The sequence below is a fragment of the Pelodiscus sinensis genome, chromosome 9, assembly GCF_052426305.1.
Source record: "Pelodiscus sinensis isolate ZL-2025 chromosome 9, ASM5242630v1, whole genome shotgun sequence".
Classification (NCBI taxonomy): Eukaryota; Metazoa; Chordata; order Testudines; family Trionychidae; genus Pelodiscus; species Pelodiscus sinensis.
Window position 1 is genome coordinate 46,463,467 of NC_143060.1, and position 16,459 is coordinate 46,479,925.

Sequence of the window (16,459 nt, forward strand, 5' to 3'; positions counted from 1 at the left end):
CAAAGCGCTAAAGTTGGTGTGTAGTCCCACTGACTTCCTCTGAATTTTGAATATGCATTAAAGTTAATCCTATGGTTTCATGCTTTGCTGGATCAAGGCCATAACACTTAATAAATGGTTTAACTGAAGTCCTAGGTGAGGTGATTGGTCTGCCCAACTATGCATATAATATGTTCATTAAAATACAGTTAGTACTTCTCAGGGTTAAGCATCTTTTACAGACCATTAAAATTGCTTTTTAAGTAACCTACTGAAGGCTGTAGTCTTCTCTTAGATTACATAGCTGACAGGAGCATAAACTCTGCTACAATGCTCTGTGGAATGTCAACAGAATAACAGTCTCTCTCTTCATGGTTTTTCTGATTTTCATATGGTGACAGTGTTGCTATGCTAGTGCCGATTATGTCAGTTAAAGAACAATATGTGATTGTAAGAGCTTTCTTGTGTCTTTTTGTATATTATACCTACAATTATTTTTTTAAATTACATGGTCTTAAATTAATATTTTTATTTAGGCTGATACCATGTTAAAGATGGGCTTCCAGCAACAAGTGCTGGATATTTTGGAAAACATCTCCAGGGATCGTCAGACTATGTTGGTTTCAGCCACAATTCCAGTGGGCATCGAGCAGTTAGCAAATCAGCTTCTGCAGAATCCTGTGAGAATAAGCATTGGAGAAAAGAATCTACCATGTTCCAATGTTCGCCAGATTATCTTGTGGGTAGAAGAACCATCTAAAAAGAAAAAACTATTTGAAATATTAAATGTTAGTATAATATTTTATTTAGCAAATTATTTCTATGTTTGTAATGAAAATTTAATTTATTTAGTTTAATTTCTCTCTTGGTTATTTAAGAGAAATACGTGTGAGGAAAGCAAGAGCAGTAATGCACAGTAAATTAACTATATCACCAAGTTCAAGAATGTCTCCATGGGGGTTCCCTAATAAAACAAAAAGACTGTCATTTACAATGCCATTAAAAGATTGCTAGATTACTTCATTTAACCTAATTCTAGTGAAACTTCACCAGAAAATAATAAACCAACCCTCTGCCCTCCCGTGCTCTCACTAGATGCCCCAAAAAAGTAGGCCTTAATCTTCATAGTAATTCTAGGCTTTCTCTTGTGAGCAATCTTAGCTGCAGTTCTGTAAGAGATGGATATGTGAATTTAACTGAATCTGAGATCTATTTTGCATTTTTAAGTCACCATTTTTTTATTTAAAACACAACTTCTGAAACGTTATTTTTTTTAAGTTGTCAGTACAAACTAGAGACCTGATTTTACAAACCCTTTTGCACATTTTTAACTTGACTTGTGAGTAAAATTACACATTTATGCAAATTTTTGCAAGATTAGGGCATCCTTTATATTAGGAGTTTGGGAGGAGGGTTTTTTTAAATTAATAAGCTTGTTTCATTCTAAGGTATACAATCTATTAAAAATAAAATGAGCATCTCTAAATAAATAGTTGTGGTTGCCCAGTAATAAACTGTGCTGATACAGGGTTAATACACCTATATTAATTTTACAGGACAAGAAACTCTTCAAACCTCCAGTGTTGGTATTTGTGGATTGCAAGCTAGGAGCAGATCTTCTGAGTGATGCTGTTCATAAAATCACAGGATTACAATGCATATCCATGCATTCTGATAAATCACAAACTGAAAGGATAAATATATTGCAGGTGTGTTTCTTCCTGCAATAAAGATCTCTATCATGATAAAACATTACATCTTATTTTTAAAATAGTTTTAATGAGTTAGTAAAGTAGGCATCTTGTTGTGGTCTGTCACTTATAAAGCTTCTGACTAATTTCAGATATCATTAGGTTTAATGGTGGTTTTTTTTTTAACTCTAGGCACAATTTTTATTCTTCAGAATATTGTTCTTTGTAGTGAAGGAAATGCATTGTTATAGTACTTACCTCTGTCTTACATTACTGAGTTTTCACAGTGAATGCTAAAGTGCATGAAAAACTGAAATGAAAGCACAGGTTGTATTTTTGCTAATACGTCAAAAAGTATCTATTTTAAATATTCTTGATTATAGATTATTCTATTGGTTTTAAATATAAATTGACTTGTACATTAGTCTGTAGCTGCTTTTGTGTCTTGCTGAAATGCTGTTTTGTATCATTTTAAGTAGGACTCAGTGAATCACAAAATTTTATTTTCGTGTTCCCTACATAAATCTAGAATACAACAGAGCTTTGTTTTTCTCCTTTCTTCAGCAGCATTTTGATGCTGGTCTTTAAATGAATCAACTGTATCTTGCTCTTCTACAGTAGTTCTCAGGACTTGTAAGGGGAAAAAAAAGCATATGTTGAAAGTAATTACAAGTTATTTTTCCCACCCCAGGGATTATTTGAAGAAAAATATGAAGTTGTAGTAAGCACTGGAGTACTTGGCCGTGGGCTTGACCTTGTCAACGTCAAACTGGTCGTAAATTTTGATATGCCCTCAAGTATGGATGAATATGTACATCAGGTAAAGAGATATGTGTATCTTAAACACTACAAGAGATATTTCTTAATACATTGTTGGAAAAGTAAAACAATATCATACATGATCTGAACTGAAAGATGCAAGCATGTGGTAGATGTACCTCCAGAAAAGTTCTGTTCAGGAGAGGAGGAAGAACGGAATCCTGAAGAGTCTCTCCTTCATCCTATGCAAGAAACATCAAACCTTTGGTCTAAATTGAAGGAGGAACACTCAAAAACAATGTCTTTATTTGCCTATGCCAATGGTGTTTATACAGCTCTCCCTCTGCACCTAAATGTGAAATAGTATCTCTGTTCCTGTACCTTTGTGAAGCATATGTGTATACTAAACATTTCTTTTTTTTTTTATTCAAAACTGAAAGTAATAATGAATGGGAACTCTGCTTATTCATGTTGTAATATTTGATGTTTTGTCTAATTCCAGTATATTGGATCTCAATACACTTGTGAAATAACTGAGAGCTAGCAGAGCATTCAGTGTACTGACTTGCTCATGACAATACTATATATCCAGTTTGATGTAAGAATAACCAGTATGCAGTTTTGTTGCAACAAAAATAGATTAAGAGTTTAAGCAGCTTCTTTTATTCTGGAGGGAATTAGATTACTATTTCTAATTTAAAATAAACTTTGTTTTCATTTGCAGATTGGAAGAGCAGGGAGGCTGGGTCACAATGGAACTGCAATTACTTTTATTAATAACAACAGCAAGAAGCTTTTTTGGGATGTTGTAAAGAGAGTAAAACCAACAGGCACCATTCTTCCTCCACAGTTGCTAAATTCACCTTATCTTCATGACCAAAAGAGAAAAGAACAAGAGAGAGCAAAACAATCACAAAATAGTCTTGTAACGGGTGACAATCTTATGGACATTATTAGAAAACACGACAAAAGTAATTCTCACAAGTGATTAATGTATTATATTTGTAAATATGTAAGTATAATGAAAGCACTGTATTTCTGTAAAAATTAAGCATGAATTTATATAATTGGTATAAGATCTGACATTTATTTTTAAAAACATTTAACTTTTTCTGGTGAACTCTTGAAATTCATTTTTATTATAGTGTTTCATCTAAAAGTGTATTCCAAATTTAAAAATTGCACTTCAGCCCAAATTTTTTTGAGACTATTACAAGTAACATCTAAAAGCATTTTTTTCAATTTATTTACTTTGTGAGACAGACATCTATATAGTTATTTTCATTTTTTGCATTAAATATATAACCTTTTTCATTGTTGTTTCTGTGGGGCTTTTGGATTGCAGTGGAAGAGAGGCATACTTTTAAAACAGGAAAATTTGATTGCAAAACTAAAAATTGGCAGGGGCACGTTTACTATCTGCAGATATTTTTAACTGCTCAGTTAACTATGTTTTAAGTTAATGTCGTTTTAGCCCTCAAACGTCTCTTAATTTTCCTCTCTACTGGGAACCCCACAGGTTTCATCGATGGGTCATAATGAATTATTAAACATGAATATTATTTTTTTCTTCCTATCTCATGTCTGAAACCAGCAAAAAATCCTGATCAAGTAATCCACAACATGAACAAGATTTTTTTCCTGCTGTCATTGGGGCTAGTACGAGATGTGGTTTCTTCAACTTCACAGTAGAAAAATCAGAAAAATTCGAGCTATTAATAAAAACTTGAAATTAAGATAGCGTTCTGTTAATGGGTACATGATTGGGCTGCTAAAGTAGATGTGATACTATGAAAAGAACAGACTCATATAGATTATGAAGGGGAGCAGTTGTCAATTGCTTTTGATCTCAAGAGTATTGAATGAGGTACTCTAGGCTCTGATTTTGTGAACTCTTATGAAATACTTAAATTTAAGTACAGTATTCTCATTGGGCCAGATCCTTAATTTGTGTAAATTGTTGTAGAGCCTTTAAAGCAATGACGTTTGACAATTTACACCAGCTGGGGACATGGCCCATTGACTTCAAGAGGACTACATATATGCTTAAAATGTAATGTGCATCCCTCTGTTTGCTGGCTTGAGGCCCTAGCTGCTAAAATTACTGATAGACATCCTATCAACACAGCCTTTTGATTCCCTTCAATAAAAACTCTATTAATTTAACATTTTAAATTCATGTTGTGTTTTAAATTCATGTCCTGCAGTGTGTTTTTTTTTTTTTAAAAACCAAGCTGTTTACAGAATAAAGTATCCTGTTTCCATCCTTAATGAAACTTCAGGAGAAAACAGTCCATGTTTGTTTATCCTATTTTATAAAAACACAAGTTTTACCATACTCTGGTATTTTTTCTGAGTGAGTCAGTCTTCAGAATGAATGTTGAATTTAAAAAAGGAAAATTGAAGTCTTATGTAAGCTTGTATAGGCATGTGGATGGGTGTGAAATTATACAGTACATGAAAACAGAAGTTTATGGAAACACTCCCTTTTCCTCTGCAAAGATTAAACGCATATTTGCTATGTAGGCAGATCTTTATTTAGTAGCTGCATTCCTACTAAAGCAACCCTATGGTAGAAGAGAACTCAGATGTAAGTTGTTTTTGTGTCCTATATCTTTTGGTTTATAAAAAGGCACCCTTGCAGGCCTCTGGGCCAGTGGTGGGCAATCTGGGGTCCGTGGGCCACATGTGACTCATTGGGGTTCTCTGTGTGATATAAAAGACATTTTGTTTACTGTTGCCCACAGGAAAGGTTGCCAGATTTTTCTGGTTTCCATCCACGCAGCTTTTTTTTTTTTTTCCTATCAGCATTACTAAAGTGACACATGTAAAGAAAGGGTATGTGAAGTGAGGTGAGTGCTGATTGCATACAACATTGACTGTGAGAGCCATGCTCTCTATCTGCATCCAATCAAAGCATTGCTATGGTTCAATGAGAACACCCCCAAATTCTAGGTGTGTTAGAAAAGTTGGCAAAACAACCCTATTCTGGGGGGGACCATCTTGGTTACACCAATCTTGTAGCCCACTTGAAGGAAGGAGGGTCGTTCACGCGACCCATTTATGAACCTAGCCTTCACTACTCTAGACACATGTAAAACAATTAAAACTAATGTTGATAAAAGCAAGAAACCAAGCAAACATACAATCTGTTTGATGATGATTCCGGCTCACTCCATGTCATCCTATCAGCCTAAGAGTGGACTAAATAGAGCTTAGTACTGGACCCTGAATCTCAAAGGTCTGAAAAAGCCAGTCTTATCTTGGAAACAAATTTAGATACATCCTTCTGTCTAGGCCACTATAATTCAAATTTAGAGTCTGGTAGCAGAAAGTGCATCCATTGGTCTCAACTGAGGTGAGAAAGAGGAAGAGAGTGATCTCAGAAATTACCAGCAGCCACAATATATAGTGATTTATTGAGAACACAGCACCTTAAATTGCAGTTGGAGACCAATTGGAAGCCATTGCAGTCTCTGATGAGATCGTGATACATGTTCCATTTCCATCCTAACCGACAATTTAAAATTTCTGGAAAGAAATTCCATGCAATAATCCAGTATCAAAGTTACTAAGGCAAGGATACCTTTTTATGTGGTTTACAAAAAAAAGTATTTCCCAATCCTGGATCAGCTGAAATACTATAAAGAATCCTTTCTTAGTGGATCTCTGAAACACAAGTTACAGAAAGGCATCATGGAAGTACGGAGTTTCACCACTGGGCCATCTTGACCTGCTCTAGATGTTGTTCCTCGGCAGTGCTGTCATGTTTTCTCACTTTCCTTGTAATCCCTAGGGATGTAAAATCCCATTTAGTTTAACTGGCTAAACCAGGTAAATGATTAAACGGGTGGGTGACAGGGAGGGAGCTGGTCCTGCAGGCCAGGAGCAGTGGCAGCTCCAGTCTAGTTGCTTACAGACTGGCACTGGGCTGCCAGCTCCCAGGAGTCAGCAGCCACAGAGAAGGAGGGAGGACCACATGGGCTCACAGGCTAGGAATTGGCAGCTTTCCCCCCTCCCTGCACAAGCCTGCCAATTTCTAGCCCAGTAAGAGTGATGGTTACTAGTTAACCTGTTACCCATTCACATCTCCAGTAAGCACCTACCCTCCTATTCATAACATAACATCTCTGTGGCAAAAAGAACACTAGACCAGCCACACTAGATCAGACTGAAGGTCCATCTAGCTGTGGCCAATGCCAGATGCTCAGAGAAAATGAACTGAAAAGAGCTAATCATCAAATGTTCCATTTCCCATTGCCCAGGGGGTATCTTCCCTATCCATCCCACTAATAGCCATATTCATCCTCCTGTATATTCATCCTCCATTAACTTTAGTTCTTTTTTGAACAGATTGACTGTGTATATGGTGAAAAAATACTTCCTTTTGTTTGTTTTAAACCTGCTACCTATTCATTTCATTTAGTAACCCCTAGTTCTTTGAGTGATTGCTCATGTTCATTCCATTTAGGTCTATGCATGCTGCAAACATGATTGTCGGAAGGTTTTCCCCTCAGTGGTACCCGATAGGCCAGCAGGGGAGCCCTCTGGAGTGGTGCCTCAATAACAGCACATATATATCTGTGCTGGCCCTCCACTCCCTCAGTTCCTATCTACCCCATTATAGGTTATTTCATTTCCTAGGGACCATTAACATCTTTTTACACACCCTCCCCCCGGGTGCAAGCAGCTAGCCACAGAAAGAGGCAGGAACAGGTAACACCAACCTGCATGACCAAGGAGACCAAAAAACTTGACCTACTAGGCTGAAAGGTCTATGTTACTGGTTGCCTACAGCTTTGTATTGCACACTAGCAGACAGTACTAAACAAATATGCATATAATTCATGGGTGTCCTTGGGGAAGTTGAAGGAACTCCTCCCTTCTGACTAGACAAGAGTTTGAAGGAGTGAGGGAGGAAGGCAAGGTCATCTCATACAGGTGGCACTGGACTCTAATGTTTCCACTGCCCATACCACGGCCACAACAGTGGTCATGTGTAGGAACTCATAGTTGCAGGTATCAGGCATCCCACCTGAAGTCCAGAATACAATTCAGGACATATCATTTGAGCGGTCATGCCTCTTCTCTGATTAGACTGATTCCAAGCTCCATAGCTTAAAAGACTCAGGAGCTACCTGTATGTTGCTGGGCATCCATACCCCAGTGTTACAAAGGAGTCCATTTAACCCCTGACCGCCAACACACTGTATCAATCTGGCCCTAGATAGGATTTTGGTAAGTGTAGGGGCAGGAACGCCAATGGTAGGAATGGCAGAAGTGTTCCAGGTCTGCTTCAGACCAGGGTGCAGCTCCTCCAGCATGGGTCAAGGCCCCAAACCACAATTTTGAAAAGTACTCCTGGGGACAGTGTTGCAGTCCTACCCTTGCATTGTTCCTTTATCAATCATCTATCCCACTTCCACAATGCCTAGTCACAGATTACATCGGACTGCCGAGTCTGGACACAGTGGAAATGGGCTATTTTATCCCACCCTGTTCCCTCCTACCTTCCCATCCCCCTTCCACATCCCTCTTCAGTAACCCCTCTCAAAAGCATCTTCTCAACCAACAGGTGCAGTTGCTTCTTGTATTAGAAGCAGTAGAGGAGGTGCCTCCCGAGTTCAGAGGCAAGTGGTTTTACTCCTGATATTTCCTACTCATGAAAGCCAAAGGTGGTCCCTGTCTCACACTGGACCGCAGAAATCTCAATGCCTTTATTCAGAAGACAAGGGTTCAGGATGGTTCATTATCCCTTCCTTCAATCTAGGGACTGGCATGCTGCCCTCAACCTGAAAAATATGTCCTTTCGTATCTCTAGCATTCTGGCTCACAGACGTTTCTTTCATTTTACAGTTGGCTATTCTCATTATCAGTTTATGGTGCTTTCTTTTGGCCTTCCCACAAAGTGGTCATGAATTGCATGGTAGTCATGACCACCTTTCTCAGAAAGTGTCGGGTACAGTTATTTCCACGCCAGGATGAATGGCTTATTGGGGGTATTTTGGCTGTTCAAGTGTTAGAACACATAGCACTGGTGAGGGCTACATTCCTCCACTTGGGGCTCAAGCTGAACAGGCCAAGTCCATCCTCGTCCCCACGCAGCAGATGGAGTTTGTGGGAGCCTTACTAGACACCACCCATGCCACGGCTTTCCTCCCTAGGGCTTGCTTCTTAGCGATAAAGGACATCATAGAATGCCTTCACTTCTCACTGATCACAATGGCCAGAAATTGCATGAGGCTGCTGGGCCACATGGTAGCAGTCACATAGGTCATGCAACATTCCAGGCTAAGACTACATCCCTGCAGGTGTGGCTCGCTTGGGTGCACAACCCCGCCCACCACTCGCTGGACATGGTGATCACAGTTCCTTCCTAGGTCATGCACTCCCTGACCTGGTGGCCGCAGGAGGGAATGGTCTGCAGAGGAGTACTATTCACCAGACCATAGCCTTCTATCCAGGTGGTGACAGATGCTTCCAACATGGGATAGGAAACACACATAGGAGACCTGAAGATTCAAGGTATGTGGTCTCCAGGGAAACTATCACTGCACATAAACACCAGGGAGTTAAGGGAAGTACGCCTGGCATGTCAGATGTGCCTACCCCACTTGAGAGGGAAGTGCATTTTAGTCCTGACAGACAATATAGCAGGGATGTTCTATATAAACAGACGAAGTGGTGCTCTTTCCTTTCCCCTCTGCCAGGAAGCCCTAGACTGTGGGAGTTTTGTATCCAACATGCCATCCAGAGGGAGGCCACGTACCTCCAGGAAACACAAAATGTGCTCCCAGACAGACTCAGCTGGTCATTTTAAACACAAGTGGTCCCTCAGAGTGGATGTAGCCCTACGCATTTTCTCCAGGTGAGGGTATCCCCCTCTACATCTCTTAGCAACAAACAGCAACAGAAAATGCCAAAGTTTCTGCTCTTTCCTAAATCACAGTGTGGGATCCCTGGGGGATACATTTCAGGTACCCTGAATGTCCCACCTCCTACACACCTTTCCCCCCTTCCCTCTCATACAGAGAGCTCTCCTCAGGGTGCAGAGATACAGATCTTCTCTAATCCTGATGGCATCAGTCTGGCCTCACCAGCATTGGTTCACCATGCTCCTGGAGCTCTCAGTGGAAGAGCCTATAGACTTCTCCATGTTTCTAGACCTAATCCCCTAAAACCATGGCCAGTTATGTTACCTCAATCTGCAATCCCTCCACGTAACGGTCTGGAAGCTCCATGGCTGACAGGGATGGAGCAACAATGCTTGGAATCAGTGCAGGCAGTGCTGTTGGGCAGTAGAAAACCTTCTGGTGAAATGTTTATTTGGTCCCTCCAGAAAGGTATAATCCCAACAGAGACTCTGGTCACATTCATTCTGGACAACTTATTAGATCTGAGAATGTAGGAATTGTCTATATTCTCAGTTTGGGTCCATCTAGCAGTTATCTCTGCTTTTCACCTGGGTAAACAAGGCAATTTGGTTTTAGCCAACCCAAAAGTACTTTACTTCCACCCTGGGACCTTAACCTTATCCTCACAAGATTCATGGCCCCACCTTTTGAGTCATTAGCAATTTGCTCTCTGTTGCATTTGTCATAGAAAGTGATTTCCTTCGTGGCTATTACATCAGCTAGATAGTTGTCAGAACTCTGAGCTTTAACCTCAGATACCCCTTATACAGTGTTCTTTAAAGATAAGGTCAAACTAAGCCCATATCCAGTGTTTTTGCCTAAGGTGGTGTCCCAATTTCAGATAAATCAGGATATCTTCCTTCCAGTTTTCTTTCCTAAACCACATGCAAGTAATGAAGAATGAGAACACCCTGGCTGTGAGACATGCTTTAGCTTTTTATTTATAGAGAGCAAAACCATTCTGTAGATCCCCTCAACTCTTCATCTCCATACCAGAGAAGATGAAGGCTCTACCAGTTTCTGCCCAGCATATATCTTCATGGATTATGACCTGTTAGGGCATGTTTTGACCTTGATTAAGTCCCAGCACCAGCAATTATGGCTCACTCCACTAAAGCCCAGGCCTTTTCAATGACCTTTGTGGTGCAGGTAACTATCCTAGATATCTGCAGAGCAACTACCTGGTCTTCCATACATATGTTCATGAATCACTATGCCATCTCTCAATGCAGCGTTTGGCAGAACTGTGTTACATTCCATTTTCAGCTAGTCTATGACCCACCTTCTTTAGCATGGCTTGAGATTCTCTTAAATGGAATGGACATGAGCAATCACTTGAAGAAGAAAAAACGATTGCCTACCTTTATTAACTGTTGTTCTTTGAGATGTGTTGCTCATGTCCATTCGAAGTCTCACCCACATCCCTTTCATTGGAGAATTCTGGCAACTCTAAAGTTCACATCTTTAGTTAATTCAAATTAATTTTCCTGGATATCCTCATGTAGACAAGATCTGTGTGAATGTGCATATGCATATGCTGGAAATGCATAGCACTCCAAGTCTGCACTTGCCAGAATTTAATCCTTCCAATTTCAAATTGACATATTTACATTTTAAATTATTTTCTAATTAATTAATTATATAGTCTAATATTTATGCTAAAATATTGTATTTAATCTTTTATCCTGATTTGTACTGTCTTACAGATACTGCTGGCACTACTTAGTTTGATTAAGATGAGGAAAACAGGTATGTCTTGTTTGACTTTACTGATGCTTCTTAACTTTATGTTTCCTTTTGTCTCCCTCTGCTGGAACTTTTTAACTTTTGCTCGTATTTTAGTTTGGCTGATGTACAATATTTCTGAATGCTGGCTATTTTGTTATAGTTGCCTTATAATAGAGCTAAATGTTTTGATTAGGACTAGTTGAAAAACTACTCAAAACATATAAGATTATGAGACAGATAGATATTCTGATAACCTAAATAGATGACAGTATTTTTCCAGTAGAGAATGTGGGCATGGCGGATGGGGTATAGTATTTGCAAGTAGAACACAACTTTACTGTCTTGTTTTTAGCATGGTTTTCTGTGGATATTTTGAGGGAGAATAATAGGTAATTTTGTTCAATATGAAGCTACAGGCAGTCCCCGGGTTACGTACAAGATAGGGACTGTAGGTTTGTTCTTAAGTTGAATCTGTATGTAAGTCGGAACTGGCGTCCAGATTCAGACACTGCTGAAACTGACCGCCAGTTCTGACTTACATACAGAATCAACTTAAGAAACCCAGGCGTCCCCAAGTCAGCTGCTGCTGAAACTGATCAGCAGCTGATTCCAGGAAGCCCGGGGCAGAGCAACTCTGCCTGGGGCTTCCTGTAGTCAGCGCTGGTCAGTTCCAGCAGAAGCTGACTTGGGGACGCCTGGGGCAGAGCAGCTGGGGTGCTGCTGGGTTGCTCCAGTAGCGCCGCTCCTGGTGCTACTGGACCAACCCAGCAGCACCCCATCTGCTCTGCCCCAGGCGTCCTGATTCAGCCGCTGCTAAAACTGACCAGCAGCGGCTGAATCAGGACCTGGGGCAGAGCAGCTGGGGTGCTGCCGGGTTGGTCCAGTAGTGCCCAGAGCGGGCGCTGCAGGACCAATCGGCAGCGCCCCAGCTGCTCTGCCCCAGAGTCCAAAACAAAAGCCTGGTCTGCTGGGGAGGGGAGCACACTAGCTGCGCTCCACCCCCCCCAGCAGACCAGGGACACGGGGAGCAGAGCCGCAGCGGCAGCGGGGTACCGCGCCTCTGAGGCTTTGCCAGAGCAAAGCCTCAGAGGCGAGGGACCCCCCCCGCGGCTGCGGCTTCAGTCCGGGAGCCTGTGGTCTGCTGGGGACGGTCCCCAGCAGACCACAGGCTCCCGGACTGAAGCCGCAGCCACGGAGGGGTCCCGCGCCTCTGAGGCTTTGCTAGAGCAAAGCCTCAGAGGCGTGGGGAACCGCCGCTGCTGCCGCTTCAATCTGGGTGCCTGTGGTCTGCTGGGGACCGTCCCCAGCAGACCACAGGCTCCCGGACTGAAGCCGCAGCCGCGGAGGGGTCCCGCGCCTCTGAGGCTTTGCCAGAGCAAAGCCTCAGAGGCGCGGGAACCGCCGCTTCAATCTGAGTGCCTGTGGTCTGCTGGGGACGGTCCCCAGCAGACCACAGGCACCCAGATTGAAGCGGCAGCAGCGGCGGTTCCCCGCGCCTCTGAGGCTTTGCTCTGGCAAAGCCTCAGAAGCGCGGGAACCCGCCCGGTGCCCCTGGTCTGCTGGAGACGGTCTCCAGCAGACCAGGGGCACCGGAGCAGCTTACGAACGAGGCTTTCTCGCCCCGACTTCCGGGGCGAGAAAGCCCCGTTTGTAAGTGCGGATCCGACGTAAGTCGGATCCGCGTAAGTCGGGGACTGCCTGTATATGGAACTGTTTTCTTAATATAGAGAAAGATAAATGAAAAATGTATTAATCCTAATGGAGACAGATTATATTATTTGTTTTGTTCCCCAATTGTTGGCAGATACCAGATCAGACATAAGCAATTAGACAAGCGCCATATTACCATTGTGTGGTTTATCTTAAAACCACATTTTAAATCACTATCCTTGTGGTCTGAAGGAAGCGATTTTATTTATCTGAGCAAAAAGAAAGCTTTGGTTTTGATTGATTCAGTTTGAGCTAAACTAAGTTTGCGCCTTAGCTGGAAGTTGCCTTTTCATCTCTTATAACTGGTATATGACAATGACTTTACATTGTCAAAATTATTTTACTGGAGCTCTCTGTAGAAAATTTTATGCAGTCAGTCAAGCCTGAGAAAGATACATCTATTTGAGTTTTATGACACTTATGACAAGGGAATTTTCAAACAATTATAAGACTGTTAATAATCAGATATGGAAAGAAGCAAAAAAGCAAAACGAAACCACTAACAAGATGGTTTATTAGGTGATGAGCTTTCGTGGGCCAGACCCACTTCCTCAGATCAAATAGTGGAAGAAAACTGGCACAACCATATATATGTTGGTATATACGGTTGTGCCAATTTTCTTCCACTATTTGATCTGAGGAAGAGGGTCTGGCCCACGAAAGCTCATCACCTAATAAACCATCTTGTTAGTCTTTAAAGTGCTATATAGTCTTGTTTTTTAATATACTAACCTCTAGAGTAAGTGTACCCAAAGATTTCTTAGGATGAGGAAATAAGATTTGGTTATTTCCAAATCTTAGGTAGAACCTGAATTGAGCAGTGCTAAGGCCCTATAAAATATCTACGCTAGGGTTCCAGGCCCACTTACGGGATGGGCAAAAGGGGCAGTTGCCCCGGGGCCCAGCAATTCAAAAGGGCCTCGGGCTCCCAGCCTTTATCGCTGCTACTGCAGCAGCTGGAGCCACGGGTCTTTAAATCACCACCTGAGTGCAGAGCCGCCCTCACCTTGCCTAGGATTCCATGGAGCCTGTCAGCTCTCCCATAGGATCTGTAGCACGTGCTATGTTCTAGTGCAGTGTTTCTCAAACTGTGCTCCATGGAGCCCCAGGGCTCTGCGAGACATCTCCAGGGGCTCCATGAGATTGACAAACTGAAAACATCGATAGGTACAACATATACAATCAGTGGACCGCTGGGGCTCTGCATAAAATTTTTATGCATGTAAAGGGCTCCAGAGCCCAACAAGTTTGAGAACCGCTGTTCCAGTGTACCAAATCCATGGTCCATCTGCTTTTCTGCTCTTCAGCGTATCCATGTTATATCAAACTATTCGCTTAGCTTTACACGTATAGCTTAGCTGTTAGCTACTGAATGGACCTTCTACTTATTTGGGCATGCCTGGGAAGAGGCTGGTCCTCTGTTCCTTAACATCAGGTCTTCAAGGAAAGGTGTAAGTATGCCAGGCTAAACAATCCTTTATCTTAGAAATGTTGCCAGAGGGAGTCCTAGGATTGTATTAAGTTCTTGGCATCTTTTATTTCCTGAGGTTTGGTATTCTTTCATTTGTTTTAATAAAGGTTTTAACTAATCAGCATTATCCTCAGTTCAAGTGCCCTTGCCATGCACACTAAGAATCCTTTTCTGAAACAGAGTTCTCGGGGTTCTCTCTCACTCTGTAGCCTGTTTTGGGATAAGAACCTAAATATCTTCTGGTTAGATGTGTCCTGTGGCAAGCCATAAGCCATAGCCCATAAATTCAGGTTAACAGGATTGACGCTTGATTGTGTCAAGTGTTATACAACTATAAACATGCTGGAAAATATGAGTCAAATAGTTTCTAAGGCCACATTACACTAAAGCCTTATATTGGTATAACTGCATTGCTTGATGAAGCTATCTGCAGTGGTTAAGATATACTAACCAAAACCCCCACTGCAGATAGCTTCTCCTACTATCAACATATCTACAGTCTTTTATGGAGGTGGATTAACTATGCTGACGAGTAAAAGATGGTATATAATGTACCAGTGCAGCACTTTAAGTGCAGACCTTCCTTAAGAAGAGAAGTTACTTAAGAAGCCTGGGGATAGAGGGATGCAAAGAAACATATGCAACAAACACAATATCTATAGACAGTTGAAAATATTTATCTACATAATATTCTAGGAATGTCATTCTGAAGCCTAAAATGCCTGTGCAGTAAGTATGAAGTGGTGGAAGCAACTACCAGCACAACTAAGAGCTTTTCCTGTTCATAATATCACCAACTTCAATCATCAGTAGGTTTTGCAGTCAGTTACTGTCCAGTTTCTACATTCTCAGCAATTTTGACATTACAAATTGCATCCATGTGGCATACAAATACAATTACAGTAATGCAACACTAAGGCTGTGTCTAGACTGATCGCGAAAATGGCGATCAGGGCTTTTTTGCGCAAAAGCGCGTCTCGATTGGCCACGGATGCTTTTCCGCAAAAAGTGTTTTTGCGGAAAAGCGTCCATGCCAATCTAGACGCTCTTTTCTGAAAATGCTTTTAACGGAAAACTTTTCTGTTAAAAGTATTTCTGGAAAATCATGCCAGTCAAAACGTAGCCTAAGAGATGATGATTGCTCTATGGGAGTAGCTGAAAATGTTGCTGTTCAGGGATTATGGGTAGAGCACAAATCTGAGGATAACATCAAGACCATCCCTACCAATACTGGTGCCTTATGCAGCCCAGCATCAACATGCCCCCCTCCCCCGCACTTCCATCCTGGATGGAGGACTGGCCATTCTGCAAACAGGGGAAGACGGCTTTGGGGGCAGCTGTGGGGGGCAGGAGTTGCAAACTCTCCTGGATCAGATAACATTGCCGCAAATGGTGTCTGGTCTGCCTGTTTGGGAGAACTGACAGTCCTAGGCAGGAGCAGAGCAGAATGGGAGCCTCACCTGAAAGCCTCAGGTGAGCAGATGGGCGACATGGGTAGCAGCAAGCAGCATGAATGCACACCAGAGGAGCAGAGTGCAGCTTCACAGCCCATGTTCATGCTGCTCCTGGCAGTCTGGTGAGTGGGAGCTGGGCCTGACCACAGGAGCTAATGCAGAGCCTGCAGGTGGTAGGGCCTCCAGGTGATAGGGCTGAGGGCCATCAGGGCTGATATGCAGCACCCCAACTGCATAGAGCACCGTGAAATTTGGAGCAATTTTAAGTCCCGAATTTTGTGGTGTCCAATACAGATGTTTTTCGTATTGGTAAGAACCACACTGGATATCCACTTCATATCTGTGAGTAGCTACATCCATCAGGAAATATGTGACAGGAGAGGGATCACGTGAGGATTACCTGTTGTGTTCCCTCCCTCTCGAACATCTGGCAATGACCACAGTCAGCAGACAGGATGGACCTTTGGTCTGACTTAGTATGGCCGTTCTTATGTTGATTTTTTTTTGCAGATCAGTGTGGACACAGATTCTATTTTTGTATTTAGTGCCCTGCTGATATCCATGGATTATTTTTGCAGATTGTAAATTGGATGTGGATGTAGATTTTTCATCTGCTTAGGCCTCTAGAAATGGAGGAAGCAGTTAGAGCCAAATAACACAGGGACACTTTTAAAAGTGGAACATTCTCCTCATTTCTAAATGGCTTTTTAGAAAGAAAAGTGAGACCGAATATCGACAGCAAATTCTTAGCAG

The 16,459-nt window shown here is 41.9% G+C and overlaps 1 protein-coding gene across 2 annotated transcripts in view; it reads left to right on the forward strand.

The window, feature by feature from the left end:
- DDX59 (DEAD-box helicase 59) overlaps positions 1-4,649 on the forward strand; it is a 29,378-nt gene extending 24,729 nt beyond the window's left edge. For both annotated transcript variants that reach the window (XM_075936678.2, XM_075936677.2), the window contains 4 exons: positions 516-767; positions 1,536-1,688; positions 2,362-2,490; positions 3,154-4,649. In XM_075936678.2, the coding sequence (XP_075792793.1) occupies positions 516-767; positions 1,536-1,688; positions 2,362-2,490; positions 3,154-3,417 (798 nt within the window). In that variant the 3' untranslated portion in view covers positions 3,418-4,649. The remainder of the gene's footprint in view (positions 1-515; positions 768-1,535; positions 1,689-2,361; positions 2,491-3,153) is intronic.
- The last annotated feature ends 11,810 nt before the right edge of the window (positions 4,650-16,459 follow it).